Source organism: Elgaria multicarinata, chromosome 1, assembly GCF_023053635.1.
Source record: "Elgaria multicarinata webbii isolate HBS135686 ecotype San Diego chromosome 1, rElgMul1.1.pri, whole genome shotgun sequence".
Classification (NCBI taxonomy): domain Eukaryota; kingdom Metazoa; phylum Chordata; class Lepidosauria; order Squamata; family Anguidae; genus Elgaria; species Elgaria multicarinata.
In genome coordinates, this window is record NC_086171.1 from 155,414,465 (window position 1) to 155,434,232 (window position 19,768).

The 19,768-nt window shown below is 49.3% G+C and overlaps 1 protein-coding gene across 2 annotated transcripts in view; it reads left to right on the top strand.

The window, feature by feature from the left end:
* Positions 1-19,686, top strand: part of SLC6A9 (solute carrier family 6 member 9) — a 64,677-nt gene extending 44,991 nt beyond the window's left edge. For both annotated transcript variants that reach the window (XM_063139924.1, XM_063139916.1), the window contains 12 exons: positions 6,350-6,506; positions 7,196-7,327; positions 8,696-8,951; positions 10,189-10,321; positions 12,563-12,697; positions 12,873-12,976; positions 13,783-14,020; positions 15,111-15,245; positions 15,360-15,459; positions 16,398-16,498; positions 16,811-16,981; positions 17,137-19,686. In XM_063139924.1, the coding sequence (XP_062995994.1) occupies positions 6,350-6,506; positions 7,196-7,327; positions 8,696-8,951; positions 10,189-10,321; positions 12,563-12,697; positions 12,873-12,976; positions 13,783-14,020; positions 15,111-15,245; positions 15,360-15,459; positions 16,398-16,498; positions 16,811-16,981; positions 17,137-17,355 (1,881 nt within the window). In that variant the 3' untranslated portion in view covers positions 17,356-19,686. The remainder of the gene's footprint in view (positions 1-6,349; positions 6,507-7,195; positions 7,328-8,695; positions 8,952-10,188; positions 10,322-12,562; positions 12,698-12,872; positions 12,977-13,782; positions 14,021-15,110; positions 15,246-15,359; positions 15,460-16,397; positions 16,499-16,810; positions 16,982-17,136) is intronic.
* The last annotated feature ends 82 nt before the right edge of the window (positions 19,687-19,768 follow it).

Below are 19,768 nucleotides of genomic sequence, written 5' to 3' on the forward strand. Positions count from 1 at the left end.
AAATGTTGTTGTTGTTGTTACTAGGATGTGTTCCTTTTTGACTTCTCCAAGAGTGAATACCTTCACTTGGGAAGCAAAGTGATAGGATAACGAGACAAGGTGCTTCCCCATGTCCTACAGATGAGCAGATCCTGGGATTTGAACCCGGAGGTCATCTGAGACTCCTGTTCCTTTAATCCCAACCAAGTGCCCTGCTCTGAATCCTTCATCACACTGAAATCCCCTCAGGCTTCCACAGCCAGGGGTCACAGCAGGGGTCAGCTCTAGCAGGCGTGGCTCTGTGGCTCTCCTGCACCTTGCCAGCCCCCCCCCCCAGTTAGCGCAGCAGATGGCTCCTTGGCAGCGCTGTGCCAGAGCGGCTGCTATCTCTAATTGAATGACACGGTTAGGTGCACAACTCTCCGGTTGCCAACCCCCCCCCTCCATCCCAGTGGTGGGAGGCAGAACTGACACAACGATTTCCATTTGTGGAGTGCGTACAGCATTTGTTAGCAATCAGCAGCGGGCGGCCATGTATGCGTATGAGCAGTGTGTGCTGCGTACAAAAGGGGAACTTCCACGGAGGCCCTGTAAAATGGCCCTTAGGTCTTGTCAGCAGCTTGTGCATCTCAAACCCCCTGAGACACAATGGGGCCCAGGAAGCCTATGAGGAGATTGGGCAGTGGCTGGCCACTAGAGCCTCAACTAGGCAGCAGAGGAGCCCCACAGAGGATGTGTGCGCAGCGCCAGGACATCCACTTTTCTCCCTTCCCCTAAAGACATCCCAGCTGGCCTCTCATAGGAAGAGGAGGCTGCACTTGACTGCCCAACATAGCGACAACTGTGGATATTGTTGACTGGGCATGAGATCAGTGGAGACTGGTGGCTCCAATGTCAGTGGGGTGGTGAATCTGCTCTGGATTTCACTGCATGAGATGCATACTATGAAAGCCTGTATCTTTTATTAGATCAACATAAGTTTCTCAGAAGATAAAAGTAAATGCTTTGGACCTTAATTTGCACAGCAGCATTTGCTTGTTTAGGTTTAAACAGGCAAGATCCAAAGGTTGTTACTTCAGGACTGAGCACCCACCTACAGAATCAAAGAACTGTGAAGTGATTCAACCACCTCAATAGGCTGCTTTGCCTCTTCACTCCTCCTACTGGAGATAACAATTCTGACATTGTTGATTTGAGAGGAGAGATCCAGGAGTTCTTGGGCAGGATCAACCTCATCAAGAGTTGGCATGGTTGGGCACATGTCAAGGGCCCACACATCAGCAGGGACCCACTGACAAGAGCCTCATGGAGTTGCTCCTCTTCTTCAGCATTGCAGCCAGCTTGTTCGCCTGCCTCTCACCCTGGTTCAGACAGCAGTAGTGATGAGAAGGAGGAGCAGTAGATGCCACTGCCTACTTGCTCACCAGCTCTCTGCCTGTCAAGCAAGCAAGAAGGAGGATGAGGAGCAATAGCAGCTGGAATGAGAAGGTAGACCCACAGAGGGAGGGGAGCCATGGAAGTTATCTTGCCCAAGGGCCTTCAAAAACCTGAAGCAAGCACTGCTGGATTTTACCTCAAGTTGCTGACCATCTTTCAATTCACTTCAGCTCCCAATTGTACCCCTTGAATATGTAAACAAGAGGTTGAAGTGGGCTCACAGGAACTGTTGAATCTTAAAGAGGCATTTAGGTCTCTCAGGGAGGAAAATGAATAGACCAGACCCCAGAAGCCTTGCCTGAGGTGCCCAAATCTTGATGGGAGGAGGGGAGTTACCAGGGGACTATTGCTCCAGTGCAGGGTGTTGTTGAGAGGCCCCTCCCCTCCCTTTGATCTGAAAGCAGCCATTGTTGTTCTTGGAGCCGTACAGGGAACTGGCGGTGCCAGGAAGGAGCTAGATGGACAAAAGCTCAATTTTTGTCCTAGGGAGAATGTTTATGCTTGTCAGCAGCTTATCCTATCTAGTGTTTGGGCTTCCATGCGAGGCTGTGTCCTTCCAACCGTATGTGGAAGTAGCACTGCTCCAGAGGTAACTCAGAGCATGGCTTTGTCAGCCTTGCAGTAGGTGTCAAGCAAGTATTCTCTGTTGCTCTTTTTTAATCCCTTATAGGATAGGAGTATGTATTTATGTCTATTTGGGGCTTGGGATATCAGATGTATGGGCATAGGTGTGTGCACATTTCATTAGGCTCAGCAATACTACAAACGAGAAGGATCTTGGAATTGTTGTAGATCACAAGCTGAATATGAGCCAACAGTGCGATATGGCTGCAAGAAAGGCAAATGCTATTTTGGGCTGCATTAATAGAAGTATAGCTTCCAAATCACGTGAGGAACTGGTTCCTCTCTATTCGGCCCTGGTTAGGCCTCATCTAGAGTATTGTGTCCAGTTCTGGGCTCCACAATTCAAGAAGGACGCAGACAAGCTGGAGCGTGTTCAGACGAAGGCAACCAGGATGATCAGAGGTCTAGAAACAAAGCCCTGTGAAGAGAGACTGAAGCAACTGGGCGTGTTTAGCCTGGAGAAGAGAAGATTGAGGGGAGACATGATAGCACTCTTCAAATACTTAAAAGGTTGTCACACAGAGGAGGGCCAGGATCTCTTCTCAATCATCCCAGAGTGCAGGACATGAAATAACGGGCTCAAGTTACAGGAAATCAGATTTCGGCTGGACATCAGGAAAAACTTTTTGACTGTTAGAGCAGTACGACAATGGAACCAGTTACCTAGGGAGGTTGTGGGCTCTCCCACACTAGAGGCCTTCAAGAGGCAGCTGGACAACCATCTGTCAAGTATGCTGTAGGGTGGATTCCTGCATTGAGCAGGGGGTTGGACTCGATGGCCTTTTGGGCCCCTTCCAACTCTACTATTCTGATTCTATAAGGGTATGAACCCAAGGATTTTTATTTTTTTATTTCTAAGGTCCCGATTGGAGCAGTGGGCAAGGTAGGAAAGCATGCTTTCCAGAGCCTCTGGAAGGTGAGTATTTCCCCCCCCCCCGCCCACATGCTAATGGCAGCTGCCATTAGTGTAGTGGGGGGAATATGCACTTTCTGGAGGCTCTGGAGACATCAGGGTATGCCTAGGCACACCTGGCACACCCTGTATGCACACCTATGGGTATGGGGCAAGATTGCTCAGTGTCATTTATTTGACAGAACTTCTCCACTTGGCACAGCGCTAGACTGTACTGAGAGCTGGCGTGATTAATGAAGAGTGAGGCTCCCTCTTCTGGCTATAACCTATCACTACAAACTCTTATAAACTTCTTGGGCTGGGCACAGATTAATCCAGAAGTGGCTCCTAGCACTCCCAGCCAAAAGATGCTATGCAGCTATTCAATCTTTCCTTCCTGTGTTGTACCCATCTTAATCCAGAGGGAGAGGCGGGTAAAAATTATTATTATTATTATTATTATTATTATTATTATTATTATTATTAGAAACAGATAAAGCAATGGGAAGCACAGGATGGTTAGAATTGGAAGATGGCAACGTCTGTATCCCCTTCTTAAAGTTCCATGAATTAAGCAGGATGATTTCATGATAAAAGCCTTGTAACTTTGTATTGGTGGCAGTGGACGCTTCCCTCCCTACACAAATAGCAGTTTCAGAGAGATTATTTTTGTCAGGACAATAGCATGGTAGGAAGGGTTAAGCTCTCCTGCTTGGATCCAGAATTGTTGTTTTGCCGGTGGAAAGATACCGCTGATGGAACAGGACTTCCGTGTCCTCAACTTCCATCGGCAGCTCCCTGTGCATCCTCCAAAACTGTTCCAGAGAGTTGGGGGAGAGTGCATGTGGGGCTTCAGGGAGGAGGAGATGTGGAAGTCCTGGGCCAAATCTACACCAAGCAGGATATAACACTTTGAAAACAGTATATGTAATGTGTGTGTCCTGGGCCCAAACGGTTGTCAAAACTGTTATAAACCGTTATAACTCAATAGTGTAGATCTTGCCCTGTTCTGCTGGCTGTTTCCTTCCACCGACGGATTCTGGACCCAGCTTCCCTCCCCTCCTCCTTTAATCCTGCTGCTGCTTGGAGCTGCCACTTACATTTTTAAAAAACACTACACAACTCGTCTGTCCCTCTTGTTGCTCTGGTCTCATGGTGTTGCAGGAAGGAAGGAAGGTGATCCATTGAATATCCCATACTTGGGGCACTGAAGAGAATTCAACATTGGTTACCACTCATCTTCCTGTTCTTCCCACTGCCCCTTTGGGGAACAGTATCTTCTCATTCATTCTCTCTCTCTCTCTCTCTCTCTCTCTCTCTCTCTCTCAGTATCCTCTTTCTTCTGAGTATGCACACATATACAGTGTATACTCTTTATCTTTAGTTTCATCAAGTTGGTGGAGCATACTGGCTAAGACACTGTGCTATCAATTGAAAAGGCCCTGCTTTGAATTTTGTCTTTGCCACAAACTCATTAGGTAACCTTAGGGAAGCCACCCCTTTCCACCCTTAGCACACCCACAACCGCCCCATCTGCAATTTGGGGGCAAATATGACTCAACTCCCCTAAAGTGAAGGGCTGTAGCTCAGTGGTAAGAGCAGCAGTCTCAATCCTAGGCTCAGTCCCTGCCCTTTCTAGGCAAGGCTGGGAAAGACTCCTTTCTGCTGACAGTGAGCATAGATGAGACGGGTTCACACAATCATTGTACATACCTGTCATGAGCCACCTAATTAGTACACTTAGCTTCACTGAGTGCAGGTTGTCATGGCCTTTGAACCTGGTGAGGGCAGGTGGCTAGGGTGGTTTCATACTACCCTGAAACCATGGAACAAGCCATGGGTATCAGGGTGGCTTGTAAATCACCTAGCCACCCACCCTCTCCAGGTTCAAACATCAAAGACGATCTGCTCCTGGCAGGGTAATTATGTTCATTAGACAACACACTAACCCACAGTTCAACAACAACCCATCATTCACCAACAACGCTCACTAACCACTGTGGGTTAGCATGTTGTGTGAACCCAGCCACTGAGGTAGATAGACTAATGATCTGACTCCATAGAAGGCCACTTCCTATGTTTCTAAGGGCTGCTATAATTTGGATTACAATGTTCATGAACACAACACCTTTTCAACACTTGAAAGCACTATGTAAATACTTGTTCATGTTAAGTTAATCAGCCCTGATTCAAAATAGCCGTCACTAACAGGTTGTGTTCATTTCTAACTGAGTAGGTTAGACACTCCATTTCACACATAACTGTGTGTACCGAAAGGGAAGACAAAAATAATTCCACCACTTTCCCTCTGAGTACAAAAGGAATTTAACATACTAGAAAGGTAATTTAAGTGATGTCAAGTATGTAGCCTTAGATCTGCCTTTCCCAACCTGGTTTATGCCGGAATCGTTGGACTACAACTACCATAATCTCCAGACAGCATGGTCATACCAGGTGGGGATGATGGGACTTGTACTCTGACATTTCTGGAAGGTGCCAGATTAGGTTGTGCAATCAGTGGACAGAAACAACGTTCTGCCAAGAACTAATGAGAGGTTCCAGAAATGCTAGTTTGCTAGAGATATAAGCTTGGGTGTAGTTAACCTGTGGAATTCACTGCCACAGGATATGGTGATGGTTACTGGCAAAAATGGTGTTAAAAGTGGTGGCAGATACCAGAAGGACAGTATTTGGTCATGATAGCTTTAAATAGCTTAATATAAAACGATTCAACAGATGAATATGCAGGGCAGGGGGCATAATGCCAGGTTTGGGGGGACAAACATCAAGGGAGGGCTGTTGTCGTCACGTCTTGCTTGTTGGTTTCCCAAATAAACCTGGCTGGCCACTGTCAGAAGCACTAAACTGGATCAGATGGGGCCTGGTCTGATCTAGCAGGGTTTTCTTGATGTTTGGATTTGCTGGGCTGCAGTGTGAGTGAGTAGAGGCCTGCCTTGCCTGGGGCCTCTTGTGCTACATCAGTGGGCAGGGGTGGGGAAGGGGGGAGAAAACAGAAGCCTCTTTTGTGCGGACTCCTCTTCTGCCTGCTTTGTATGTGTTGCAGCTGCCAGCTTCCCTACAGTCTGACCCAGGACTATTCATCTGGGCAGGCAGGGGGTAGCAGCTCTATTAGTATAACCAAACTCTCCGCCCCTGCCTGCTTTTTCCACTAGCTGGGGAAGGGGAGTGACTTAAAGCAGCAGAAGTGCAAGTGTCCCAAGTTGCAGTGGGGTGTGTGTATAGGGCACCTGGGAGTATTCTAGGGCTGTTGGCTTCGCCCCCTTCCCTTGCGTTATTAGTTCAGCATCGGAAGACCTTATAAAGGAGACCCAGAAGGCACGGACAGGAAAACCGATCCCATGTCCTCCCCCATTTCTATCCCCCACCCTTAAGTCACTGACTGTCCTCTTTTGGCAGAATGGTGCTGTGCCTGGCGAGACGAGTAAGCGAGACGAGAACATCAAGCGCGGCAACTGGGGAAACCAGATCGAGTTTGTCCTCACCAGCGTGGGCTACGCCGTGGGACTCGGCAATGTGTGGCGCTTCCCGTACCTCTGCTACCGCAATGGCGGAGGTGAGTATGGACAGGAGTGGATGGGAAGGGGAGGGCATGTTTAAGGGGTCCCCCCCCCCCTACGTTTTGCACTTGGTAGTAGTATTGACACTGCCGTGGTCTGGTGCTAAAGTGTGCCACGTTACAAATAGCGGGGTGGATATCTCAATATCTCCCCCAGTCAGTGTTGTACTGAGTGCTCCAGCACGGCACTGCCAGGGCGGCTAGCTGGGGGCCATTTATGCTGTTGCATCTTGATAGTTCTGGGATTCAGATTGGTTTCTTGTTCCAGCCTCAGGATGCCTATGTCAGTCTGTGCTTTGCATACACTGGTGTCCAGTGAGCATAGAGCTCCCCCTGCAGGAAAGGACTGGGATTCCTTATTGCAAGCTCGGAAACTTCTCTCCCATGCAGAGTATGACACCCAGGGCATATCCCTGCATTTCTTAATGGTCTTGTGGTCCCACTCCTACTCGTTTTCAACGTAGGACGCTTCTTCATACTAAACCAGACTTTGTGCGCCTAGCCCAATATTTTCTGACTGTCCCAGGTCTCCAGCAGAGGTCTTTCCTATCACCTCCTGTCCTTATCCTTTTTCACTGGAGATGCCAGGGACCAAACTTCAGACCTTCTGCACAGAAAGCATTTGCTCTACCGTTGAGCTGCGGTCCCTCCCTAGTGCTCATCACTTCCTCTTCTGCTGTCTCCAGGTGCTTTCCTGTTCCCCTATTTCATCATGCTGGTGTTCTGCGGGATCCCCCTCTTCTTCATGGAACTCTCATTTGGACAGTTTGCCAGCCAAGGCTGCCTGGGCGTCTGGAGAATTAGCCCTATGTTCAAAGGTAAGAGGCAGCAGTCAGTGCACCCCGCCTCTGGCTACTGCCGCAAGCACATTCCCCATCTGTATCCTCTTGCTCCTATCTGATTTGCAGTAGGATCAGCAGGGGTGTAGCGGAGCCAGGACTTTCAGGAACGCTGATGTTATCTGCCACTCCGGGCCACCCCAGAATTCCCTGTTCCCTCTGAATTTAGAGGCAATCTTCACCATAGCTGGGGGGGGGGGAATGGATTTTCCCAACAACAATATATTGCGGTGAACGGTCCTTGTCATAATGCAAAGTATTTTTTGAGTGGCTTGGTCCAGAATGGGGAATTAAGATCCATTAGCTTTACAAAAGACCTGCGCCTGCCGGAGATGAAAACTGCTAGTAGTGGTTTATTGATGTGGTTCTATGTGGCTGCCTGAATTTTTAACTCTCCTTGCCTGGGGTCAGGGGGTGTCAGTGGGGATTCTCACAATGAGTGCCTCCACCTCAAAATTTACCACTAAACCACTGAAGGCCATCCCTACCATTGGGCACAGTAAGACAGGTGCCTGAAGACAGCTCCTGAGGGGGAGTGATGGAAGAGTGTTGGAAGAGGTGTTAGAAGACAGATCAGTGAGGACCACCCGGCCTGCACTGAGTCCCCTCTTGTCCTCAGGTGTAGTGGATAATGCTTGTCATCAGTCAGCTTCTGGGCATGGAATGTGTATCACACAGTGGGGGCGTGAGTGGAGGCACCATCTTGTCCTTCCCCTCAGGCAGCAAAACAGCTTGATCCTGCCTGTTTTGTCTTCAGATATAGATGCACCTTTTCAAAGGTGTTACCTTACTGGTAAAGAGCCTGTTTTAAGGACTGGTGATGGCATCTGTATTTGCATGTCAGTGAACCATTAAAAACAAAGAGACAATTGGTATTTTGAGGCAGAAAATCATTAGCCCTATGTTAGGGCAAGATGAATGCACAAAAGTGTTATACAGAATAGATCAAATACAGCATCTCTCTGCCTTTTTGTTGTGCTTGCTGTCTCCATTTGTAAGTGTATGAGACAGTGGTGCTGTGCTCAGGGTGCATGCAGCCCCCTGTCCCCTCTCCTCCCATGGGTGTCTCATGCAGTATTACATCTGTTTTCATGTGTGAGAGGGGAAGCAGGAGTGCAGAACTGCCTCTGCCGTAACCAGGCCCACAGGCCATCTCGTTCCTATCCAGGTATGCCACAAACTAAAGCTGCCTATGCCACTAGTAGCATGGTTGCCACAGGTTGGCCACCCATGCACAATTCCATGCCTGCATGCTTCATGCATTATATTCGCCTGCGAACTCCCACACCAAAAGGCCTTGGAAGTCTCCTCCATTCCAGTGGCCCTCACCCTTTGCTTTCCCTCCAGGTGTCGGGTATGGTATGATGGTTGTGTCCAGCTACATTGGAATCTACTACAATGTTGTGATCTGCATTGCCTTCTATTATTTCTTCTCATCGATGACACGGGTGCTACCCTGGACATACTGCACCAACCTCTGGAACACACCGGATTGCAATGGTGTGTTGGACTTTACCAATGGCTCAGCTGGGTCATCGCTCAACCTCACACAGAACTTCAACCAGACACTCAAGCGCACTAGTCCCAGTGAGGAATATTGGAGGTGATGATGGAGGGTTACAAATGGGTATGGGATGAAGAGGGAACTAACTTATTAGTGGGAATGGAGGTCTTGTGTCACAGATGATGATGAACTGACCACCTAGACAGAGGCGGATAACTTGTGGCCATCCAGATGTTTTGGCCTACAGCTTCCATCATCCCTCTCCATTGGCTCTGCTGGGGTGATGGGAATTGTAGTTCAAAACATCTGGAGGGCCACAGGTTGCTTTATCCCTGACCTAGGAGGAGGCACCTAGCTTGGATATGGTAGATGGAGAACATGACCTGGCCTATTCTGTCCCTAAGTTCTGAGCGATGCTACCCCAAACCCTTAGTGCCTGAGATCACCATGTTCTTCCGATGTGGATATAGTTTCTGAGACAGGTTGTGTATTGGAAAGATATTGTTCCAAATGGCAGAAAGTTCCTCTGTCATCAGCACAAAAGTGGCAAAATCTCTCATAGGTCATAAATGAGAGGAGAGTGTCTAGGGATTTGCAGTCAGAGGCAGGGACATCTGGATCACTAGAAGGCAGGTTCTTTATTGCTAAGAACCTTAGAAGAGCCCTGCTGGAATAGACCAGAGTCCTATCTAGTCCAGCACTGTGTTGCTACAGTGGCCAACCAGCTGCCCATGAAAAGGACATGAGTGCAATGGCACTTGCTGGATCCAGTGACGGAGATAATGGGTGAGAAAGTGAGCTTGTAGTATTGTAACTTTGAAAATTTAGAAACTGGTGTACTTTGCCCCTTGAATGATAAGATTAGAAAATAATAAATGCTGCAAGGGAGATCAAAAGATAATAATTGTTTTCATGTTCATCCTGATGGACCCAAGTTGCAATTGTGCCTTGAAACATTTCTTGCACTCTGAGGAAGGTAATCAACTGACCTTTTCCATAGGACTCTGAGAATGCTTGTGATTTATTTAGGATTTTAGGTGTCTAGGAATAACTAGTGCTGAATTTGTGTGCATCTGTTTACTTACCTACTTACTTGCAGGTTCCTATCTGCCATAACCAATAGTCTGTTCAAAGCAGCTAACAACACAAGACCACTTTTCCGACATTTAAAATAACAGACTGGCATCCCTGGCATAGTTAGAGGCCATGTTTTCTGGGGTAGGGTCTTTGGGTGGGGACAGATTGGGGTACATGATTGCAGATCTGTACGGTGTGTTTGCTAGGGCACCAGGAGGCACCTGTGAACTCTGGCTTATGCTTCTGTCTTCTATCCCAGGCGGTATGTGTTGAAGCTGTCTGATGACATCGGGAACCTGGGTGAAGTGCGGCTTCCTCTCCTGGGTTGCTTGGGTGTCTCTTGGGTTGTCGTCTTCCTCTGCCTCATCAAGGGCGTGAAGTCCTCAGGAAAAGCAAGTAGCATTTCTTTATTAAAACATTTGTATCCCGCCCCCTATCGCTGGGATCTCAGGGTGGCATACAGATAAAATCAGAACAATATAAAGAATATGAATTAATTATTACACAGCTAAAACCATATTAAATTGTTAAAAAATTAAAACCAGTAAAAAAAATTTTAAAGCAATAAAAACAATTAAAAACAATTAAACTATGTGTAGCCTTGGAGAATTTAACCATCAAAGGCTTTGATAAAGAGCCATGTTTTATCTTGGCTCCAAAATGAAGCCAGTGTCGGCACCAGTCAGGCCTCCAAGGGGGGTTATATATTCCACAATCAGGGTGCCACAACAGAGAAAGCCCTCTCCTTTGTTCCACCGTATAATGTATGTATCACGTTGGTGGGATGCGGAGGAGGGCTCCACCAACAGATCTCAAACCTTGGGGAAGCATATATAGGGAGGGGCGCTCCCTCAAGTACTGAAGTCCCAATACGTTTAGGGCTTTAAATGTCATTGCCAACACCTTGAATTCCGACTGGAAGCATGTAGGCAGCCAATGCAATTCTTTTAAGACCAGTGTTATATGGTCCGATGAGCAGTCCAGCTGCTGCATTTTGCACTAGCTGCAACTTCTGAGTCGTCTTCAAGGGCAGCCTCACGTAGAGTGCATTGTAGTAGTCTAATTGGGAAGTTACCAGTGCATGGACTACTGTGGCTAGGTTGTCCCTGTCCAGGAAAGGCTGTAGCTGGTGGATCAGCTGAAGCTGGCCCCAAGTACTCCGGACCATGGAGTCCACCTGAGCCTGGATCTAGGAGTACTCCCAAGCTACACATCTGCTCCTTCAGAGGGAGTGCAATCCCATCCAGTACAGGTCGCTTACCCAATTCCCAGACTCGGGAACCACCAATTCACAGAATGTCCATCTTATCAGGATTCAGCTTCAGTCTATTAGCCCTCATCCAGCACATTACAGCCTCCAGGCCCTGGTTCAGCACCTTCACCGCCCCAGGTGACTCTGATGACACTGTTCACCCAGTGCTGCATCTAGGACTTCACCTTAGGGCCAAAGATAAACACTTAGAAAGTGGCAGGTGCAGAAACAAAATCCATTTTATTCCTGTAGTTATGATGTTACTATAATTTAAGTGAGTTTAAAATGAAAAACTGCACGTGCTTAAGAGTATTTTTTTTCCTTTTAATCAGGGTTGGCAAACAGTTCTGTAATTGTTCTTCTAACATATTGGGAATGTAGATGCAGTTTTAAAGCATGAAAAGGCAGTTGGAGGGGAGGTAAAGAGAAATGTTAGTGGTGTGCTTTGCAGCTGAAGTAATGCACAAGGCCATCTAAAGCCCACCCACCCCCATCGGACCATTAAGTTCAAGGTTTAAAATTATTTAGCTGTACCACTGTGTCCATTCAAAACCACAGACCCCTCACTGCCTCCGACGTGGCCCACCCAGCCACCAGCAAGCATTCTGCCTCTCCTCTCTCCTCCAGGCCTAGTCAGTCTCCTGCACAGGTGCCTGTGGGTGAGCTCTATGGAGATTTACTTCAGAACTGCTCTCTTGGATTCTGAAGGGACAGTGGTGGCGCTGTGCTGCACATAATCCTTAGACATGGACCACAGTTGTTAGGGATGGAACATGGATGCGTGATACCGAGTGTCATCAGACGAGCATTTTATCGCACTCTCACTACTGCCCACTTACAGATGTCCGTGCATCCTTTAGACAACATTGTCCACCTCCCACATGCTTCCCGCTCCTTCCCCACTTTTCTCTGTCACAAAATAGACCCCTTTTAATCTCACTTTATACACACACACACACACACACACACACACACACACACACAAACACACCAGAATGTGCCACGGTCTTGTGCTGTGTACAGGAAAAGCAGCACAATAAAAACGGGCCCTGAATGGGCCACGTGCTTTTTGTTTACTTCCACTTTCCTCTCCGGGAAGAAAGAGGAAGTAATGAAGGACAAAAGCGGGGGTGAAGAAGCAACGGTAAGGAAACACAATTTCCCCCCGTGTGATGATGCTCATAGTCAGAAAAGTACAGTGCCTAACAAACTGGTGGTACTAAATACATGTTAAACAACAGTGAGGAGTTTGCCTTAAGAGGGGGAGGGAGTAGGTGTTCTGTCGCAAGGCGCTTGTGGATGACACCAAAGACCTCTCTGAGGCCAGTTTGCCATCTTCAGTGAATCTGAGGTATTGTCCAATTTTGCCTTTGACCCACAGGTTGTATATTTCACGGCAACCTTCCCGTACGTGGTGCTGACTATCTTATTTGTGCGGGGGATAACCCTTGAAGGAGCCGTAACTGGGATCCTGTATTATCTGACACCGCAGTGGGAAAAAATCCTCGAGGCGAAGGTATGTGTGTGGAAGGCCACGGAAGGCTTGTTTGTTTCTTCCAGACCACAATCCCTGAGGTTCCACAGCACAAACACCACCACTCTCCTTAGGAATTGGGACTGGTGTAAGCTGAGGGAAGAGCTGTGCTGCTAGTAACCCCCTTTCCCCAGTGACCTCTTTGTTTTTGGTGTAGGTATGGGGAGATGCCGCTTCCCAGATCTTCTATTCATTGGGCTGTGCCTGGGGCGGGCTTATCACCATGGCGTCATACAACAAGTTCCACAACAACTGCTATAGGTAAGGCTCAATCTAGAGGTGGTGGGGAAAGGATGTGGAGAGAATACGTTGGGGTGGCACAGTTGTCATCTCTGGCAAGTGTCTACAGGGAAGATACTGGAACCACAGCAGATATCAGAAGTCATGATCCATGGCTACTAGAAGCCACGGCCCTGCGATTTTGAGGGCACTTGATTTTAGACACTGCACATTTTCAAGCTGTTCTCTGAAACCATGAGGGCTAGAAACCTGATTTCTTCTTTGAGTGAATCCTGAGGCATGCCACCAGAGTGTTGACTAAAGATACAGGGCATATGTTCAAAATTAAATAAGGGAGATTAGTAACCCCTTGCAGATTTCAGCCACACTTTGGTATTCAGTCGAAGAAAATAAAGATAAAAGAAAACGAAAAGGTGGCTTTTCCTTACTCTTATAAAAAAGGAAACTTTATGACTTACATTTTTGTATTCCTCCATTGCGTCAAGAAGCTTAGAGGTGCATTTGTGGGCTTCCTATCTAGGTACTGGAAAGGATCAGAGATAGCGGGTTGGATCCAGATTTAGCCATACTTAAAGTAGACCCAGTGACTTAAGTCGTAATTAACTTGTCCCTTTTGATTTCAATGGGTGTACTCTTAAGTATGACTAAATCTGGATCCAAGCCAATTAGCATTAGAGAGCACAAGCTGAATGTGACCATTCTCTGAAGCTTTCCCCCATCCATTCAGTGATGCTTATGGCTCAAATAGTCCACCTCAGTCCAGTTACCTCGCCACTACCTTCCATCCTCCACGATGTGACTCTTCCCTATGGTATGCCCTTCTACAGGGACAGCATCATCATCAGCATCACCAACTGCGCCACAAGTGTCTACGCAGGCTTCGTCATCTTCTCCATCCTTGGCTTCATGGCCAACCACCTAGGTGTGGAAGTTTCGAAGGTGGCTGACCATGGTCCTGGCTTGGCCTTCGTGGCTTATCCTGAGGCACTGACACTACTTCCGATCTCCCCTCTTTGGTCGGTTCTCTTCTTTTTCATGCTCATCCTGCTGGGTCTGGGCACTCAGGTAATCAAAGAAATGGGTACATAGGGTACAGGGAACTAGGAGAGGGGGCACAAGAATCTATGGGGAAGAAGCACCCTTGAAATCATGACAATTAGGGCATCAGTAACCACAGAGAATCCCAGTGTGGCTAGTTACACAAATTCTCAAGCTGGATGGAGATGCGGACAGCTTTGGGTTGGGTCATGAGTACACCCCAGTCATGGAGTGAAGGGTACGTGGGTTCTCAGTGTGAGGGTGTACACACTGGCCTATCTAGGTTATATGTGTTCATGGACGGATTCAGGGCTAGATATACAGGAACGTTCCAAACTGAGTTCATTTAGCTCAGTTGGAAAGCTTGAATGAGCATCCCCAGAGAAGAGGCAGCTCTGAGTGATGGAGACTTCAGTGAGCTTGAAAATCAAAGGGTACCACCTCACGATGAATGATTTCTCCTGTTCCAGGCTGGGCAAAGCAAGCCAAACACTCAAAGTTCCTTTAGGGTGCTGAACCTCTTTCATTATGAGGGCCAAATTCCATTTCAGAGGAGCTCTCGGGGGCCATTCCCCGGTGCTGGGCGGGGCTGAAGGCAAAAGGGGTGGGGCCAAAGTACAAAAGATACCAGCCTGTTTTTAGCTTAATGCTCTTGCTGCCAGTAACTAAGCCTTAGGAAACTCATTTCAAACTTTTAGAACCGGGGCGGGGGAGGGGACTGCAAAAGCCAGGAAGCCGCCAAATGATTGATCAGGGGAAAGGGGGTGGAGCCATCTGGGAAACCCTGGAGGGCTGGACTGGGACCCCACATGGGCTAGATTCAGCTGATGGGCCAGAGGTTCAGTAACCCTGCTTTAGGGCAAGCTGAGTCACAGTGGAGCTCTGACCCCAGAGACAGATTAAGCTTAAACATTAGCAGCCAGGTTCTCAAAGAAAACATCCTTGCCCATGGGTTGGGCCTGGGCCATTTTCCAAGTGGTCCAGGTCCTCACACTGGAATTGATGCAGATGGAGGAGAAAGAGAGCAGGCCCTATTGCTAAAGAACGAGGGATGGAGAAGCTGGAGCTATCACAACTTTCTCATCTCCTGCTTCTCCATGATCAATTCTCTTCCCAGTTCTGCCTCCTGGAGACTCTTGTCACAGCCATTGTGGACGAAATAGGAAATGAATGGATCATCCGCCGGAAAACCTTTGTGACTCTAGGTGTGGCCGTGGTGGGCTTTCTGCTAGGTATTCCACTCACTACACAGGTATGAGACACAGGGGGAAGGTTTGCGGAGTGTGATGGTCCCATACCAGGGCCCTGAAGGGAAGAGGACTTGCCCCAATCTCTGTTGACTGCTTTTCTTCCCACCACCCCGCAGGCTGGTATCTACTGGCTCTTATTGATGGACAACTATGCAGCAAGCTTCTCACTTGTCGTTATTTCATGCATCATGTGTGTTTCCATCATGTACATCTACGGTGAGTACCCTGCTTGTTACATGGGAAGCTGCTCATTCATGAGTGGGCCAAGCTGATCTTTGATTGTCTGGACAGCCTAAATAAATTCAGCAGGGAAGACACAGTGCCATAGATAGAACCTCTTACTGCCAGGACTCCTGCCTTCTGACGGACAGCCAGGAACCCTGGATTTGTTGGGAAATTGACTTGATTACATTTGAACATGAATAGGAGACACTGGTAGCTCAAGGTACCACCTCCAGAAGGAGGAATGAGAGACACGGTTAGAGCATAGAGGGGGAGGGAATCAGCATTATTATTCTTGCCTTGTCAGGGCTCCACCACTGCTTAGTTTCTCTTGCCTAGTGACATAGGGCATGCTTTCCCCTGGCCCCCAAACCCATGTAGGACTAATGTTACTCAGGCAGGGCAATCTGGAGGTCGTTGAAGACAATGTGTCTGGCAAGATCAACATCAGTGGGTGGGTGGGGCACTTGCCAAAGCCCAGACCCCAGAAGAGGGCCCAGTGCTGACCCAAGATATTGGACATTATCCCATTTCTCAATGGAAGAAATGCTTGTAGGCAGCAAAAGAAGAAGAGAGAAGGCCCAGCACCCAAACCGAGCATTCCACAGCAACACATAAATACAATAATAACAACAACAACAACAACAACAACTGCTGAGGCTCCAGCACCCTAGCAAGGCCCACCAGCAGTGAGCACCCAATGTCTGTCAGCTGGGTCTGCAAGCATCCACTTTAATTTCCCACAATGCTTGGACCTACAATGGTGGAAAGGGGCAGCAGAGAGAGACAGAATGGGAGGGAAGGAAGCCACTGTGTGAAAGGCCCATAGACACCCTTTGCCAGAGGACCCATGGAAACCTGCAATGACCCTTATGTCCATTTAATGTCCATGGTTCACTCTACTGACCATCCTTCACTTCTGCTCCACACAGGACACCGGAACTACTTCAAGGACATTGAGATGATGCTGGGTTTCCAACCACCCCTCTTCTTCCAAATCTGTTGGAGGTTTATCTCCCCTGCTATCATCTTTGTGAGTGTGTGAAAGGAACAATGGGGGCGTGAGAGGGGAGCAGGAATGGGGCAACTGCATTAGGCAGGACTGGGAATGATGGGGCTGTTACTACTCTAGCCCTGTTAATGTGGGTGTAAACAGTAGGACTACCAATACTACCAAAGGGGTAAGGGAGATGCAAAGGAATGCCACAGTGCCTGCCTGCCACCCACAAAGAACAAGAACCGCCACACCTGCCAAGGGAATTGGGCCTCCAAAGGTGCTGGGGTGTAACATGGGGAACCTACGTGGGCTGTTTTTCAATCACTCTTCTTCCCTCTTTTCCCCCAGTTCATACTCGTGTTCACAGTGATCCAGTACCGACCCATCTCCTACAATAAATATGTCTACCCCGCCTGGGCTATCACCATCGGTTTTCTCATGGCACTGTCGTCGGTCGTCTGCATCCCCATCTACGCCGTGTTCCGCGTCTTGCGCTCCGAAGGGGACTCACTGCTGCAGGTGGGGCTGTGTGTGGCTGGTGGGCTGGCTGGGCGAAGGGGCGGGGGATGCTTTTCCTCGATGTTCAGGGCCACTGGGCCCACCTGCCTTGGATCCCAGTGGGAGACATGGGGCTTGAAAGTGCTAACCTCTCCCCCTGCCTTCTGTCTCTGCAGCGTTTGAAAAACGCTACCCGGCCGAGCCGTGAGTGGGGCCCAGCCCTTGCGGAACACCGGACAGGCCGCTATGCACCGGCGCTCAGCTCCTCCACAGAGTCCCAGCTGGAGGTGCAGCTGCTGAACCCTGAGAAACCCAAGAGCGACGAGGCTGGCGTGGCTGTTGCCATCACCGTCGGAAGCAACGGCTCTACTCACAGCCAGGACTCCAAGATCTGAACCTTTAGCCTGGGAGGCAGGGCAGGGAGCCCTCCTTGCACCTCCCCTTTCCCACCTGCCCTGGTCCTCCAAACCTTACTCTGCTCAGATATACTACAGTGCCCCCCCACTGGGTGGGGGAGCCCTGGCTCCCAGGCTGTGCCGGACTCTGGGGGAGGGGGCTGTGAGTTCCCACCCCACCCCACCTCATTAGTGCCCCCCTGTGCCATCTTGTAACCCTCATGTTTACAATAATGTTCAGATGGCCCCAATTCACAGCCAGGACCAGGGTCAGAGGTGGGGAGGGTGTGCACTGGCCGAGGAGTTGGGGGTACCTCTAAGGGTACCAGTGTGGGGGGGGGATCGGTTGGAGCCCCATTGGCTCCCCAGCCCCTTTGGGGTGGATTCTGGCAGCTGCACCTGGGCCCAGGGGGTCTGGAATCTATTGGGGATAGTATGCCCCTTACTGCCCTGGATCAGGGCCGTGGGGACTGGCCCCACAGAAAAGCAAATGGGGACTCACGGGGAGGGATGAGGGCAGGGGTGGGGTTGGTAGTTGTTGCAAATGTAATCCAGAGATTCTAGGCAAAGCTGGGCCCTGGACTAGGCAACGGGCAGCTTGGCTCTTCTTGCCCCTGCTGGGATTCTTGCAGAGATATAATGAAGACTGCACACCACCCCCTCCAGTGCATGTCCTTCCTGGGCTTCCCTGCCTCTCTTGCTTCTAGGAAAGGCGAGGGAACCTCCCCAACACTACCAACATGCAGTTCCAGTCATGGTTCCCATCAGAATGAATGTTCTTGCCCGGAACGACTGAGTGGGTTGGACCGATGGAGGGGAGGGGCACGAGAACTCTCCCGAACTGGATTACGGCAAGAAAGGGATGGGAGCGTCACTAAGCTAGGAACTCAAGCATGCACAAGTCTACGACTTGATCTCAAATCTAGCCTTACTTGCACATGCATCCAGATTCTCTCTCTCTCTCACACACGCATGCACACACACCCCGACATCTGTAGGGATAAACACAGACTCTCTCACATGTACATATGCACATCTGAGAAACTGGATGCACCATGTAACTGTGATTCAAATCTAGGGCAGTCCCACAGGCTATGGGTAGCACGTGCAAGCCACTACTCACACTGTGCACAAGGTGTGCACTGCTGATCCATAGAGCATCCCCTGGATGCTCAGCCAAGCCCATTGCTCTTGGTACGGACCCTGGGGGAGGGGTTGCCTCCTGCGCCCTGGGGCAGGGGAGTCCAGAAGCACTGCTCCACACCCTTCCCCTGAAGAGGAGCAAATGCATTTTGAATGGGGTCTCTCTATTGGCAAGAGACCATTGGGACCTAGCCCTGCCCCATCCTGTGGGGAAAGGAGCAGAGCCAACCGTGGTGCTAAGAGCAGGTGATGAGCTAAGACCTGTCCCACACCATTTGGGGGAAGCACAAAAGGCGAAAAAGAAAAAGAAAAAGCACAACCTTCCCTAAAAGCTATCCCCAGCCAGGCCTGCGCTCCATGTGGCCCACTTCTCCAGCATTAGCAGGGAGTGGAAGCTGCCAGCCCCATGCTGCCGGCATGGAGGCGTGGGCCAGAGACACCAGCACCATATCTGGTTGCAAGACCTCACCCTAATACCAAGTCGAGCCCATGCTGGCTCAGATGGGTACAAGTTACTAATGGTTCTGTCTTCCGGCCTCATCACCCCTTGTTTCTGTTTCAGTGTTGCTGCCTGCACTTTACCCCTAGAAATGCTCTGTACACCGCCCTGAGATCGTAGTGATATAGGGCGGGATAAAAATGTTTTAAATAAATAAATGCCTGGGAGGAGGAGACAGGAGGCCCTGGCAGCCACTATCCTGCCCTCTACCCTGTGGCAATGATGCCAAGTCAGTTACCAATGCCAAACAGTGCATGTAGGGGGCATCCCTCAGCTCCCAGCCGTGCACGATTGCTGTGGTGTAGCCATGGTGCCAACAGCCAGGGCACACATCTGGTTCCTACCCACATGGTACCTGCCCCAGCCAGTGGCATGGGCACAGTGGCCAGTGTTTAAGTGCCAAATGTCTGCATCATGAGCAGATAGAGGGGGGAACAGGTGGCTCCATGCCATGATGGTACTTTTTCCCCTAAGCCTCCAGCACCCCATCCTTTCCTATGCTGCGCCGAAGATGCACTATTTAATGCATGGTCCCATGTCTGTCCTTCCCTCCCGTGTAGGGCGTGGCGTCTACCATGGCCACCTCTCATTGTTCATAGCAATAATTGTGACGCGTCTCCCATACTGTGACTCTCCCAGATGTAGATTTTTAAAGTCTGATAGATTTTAATGAAATTTATATTCCTGAACCTAGGATGGTACAGTCCTTTTTGTGGGAATGAGGGGGGGGCGTGGCTTTGAGGGGTCCTATCTTCCTTGCAAGGCTAAGGT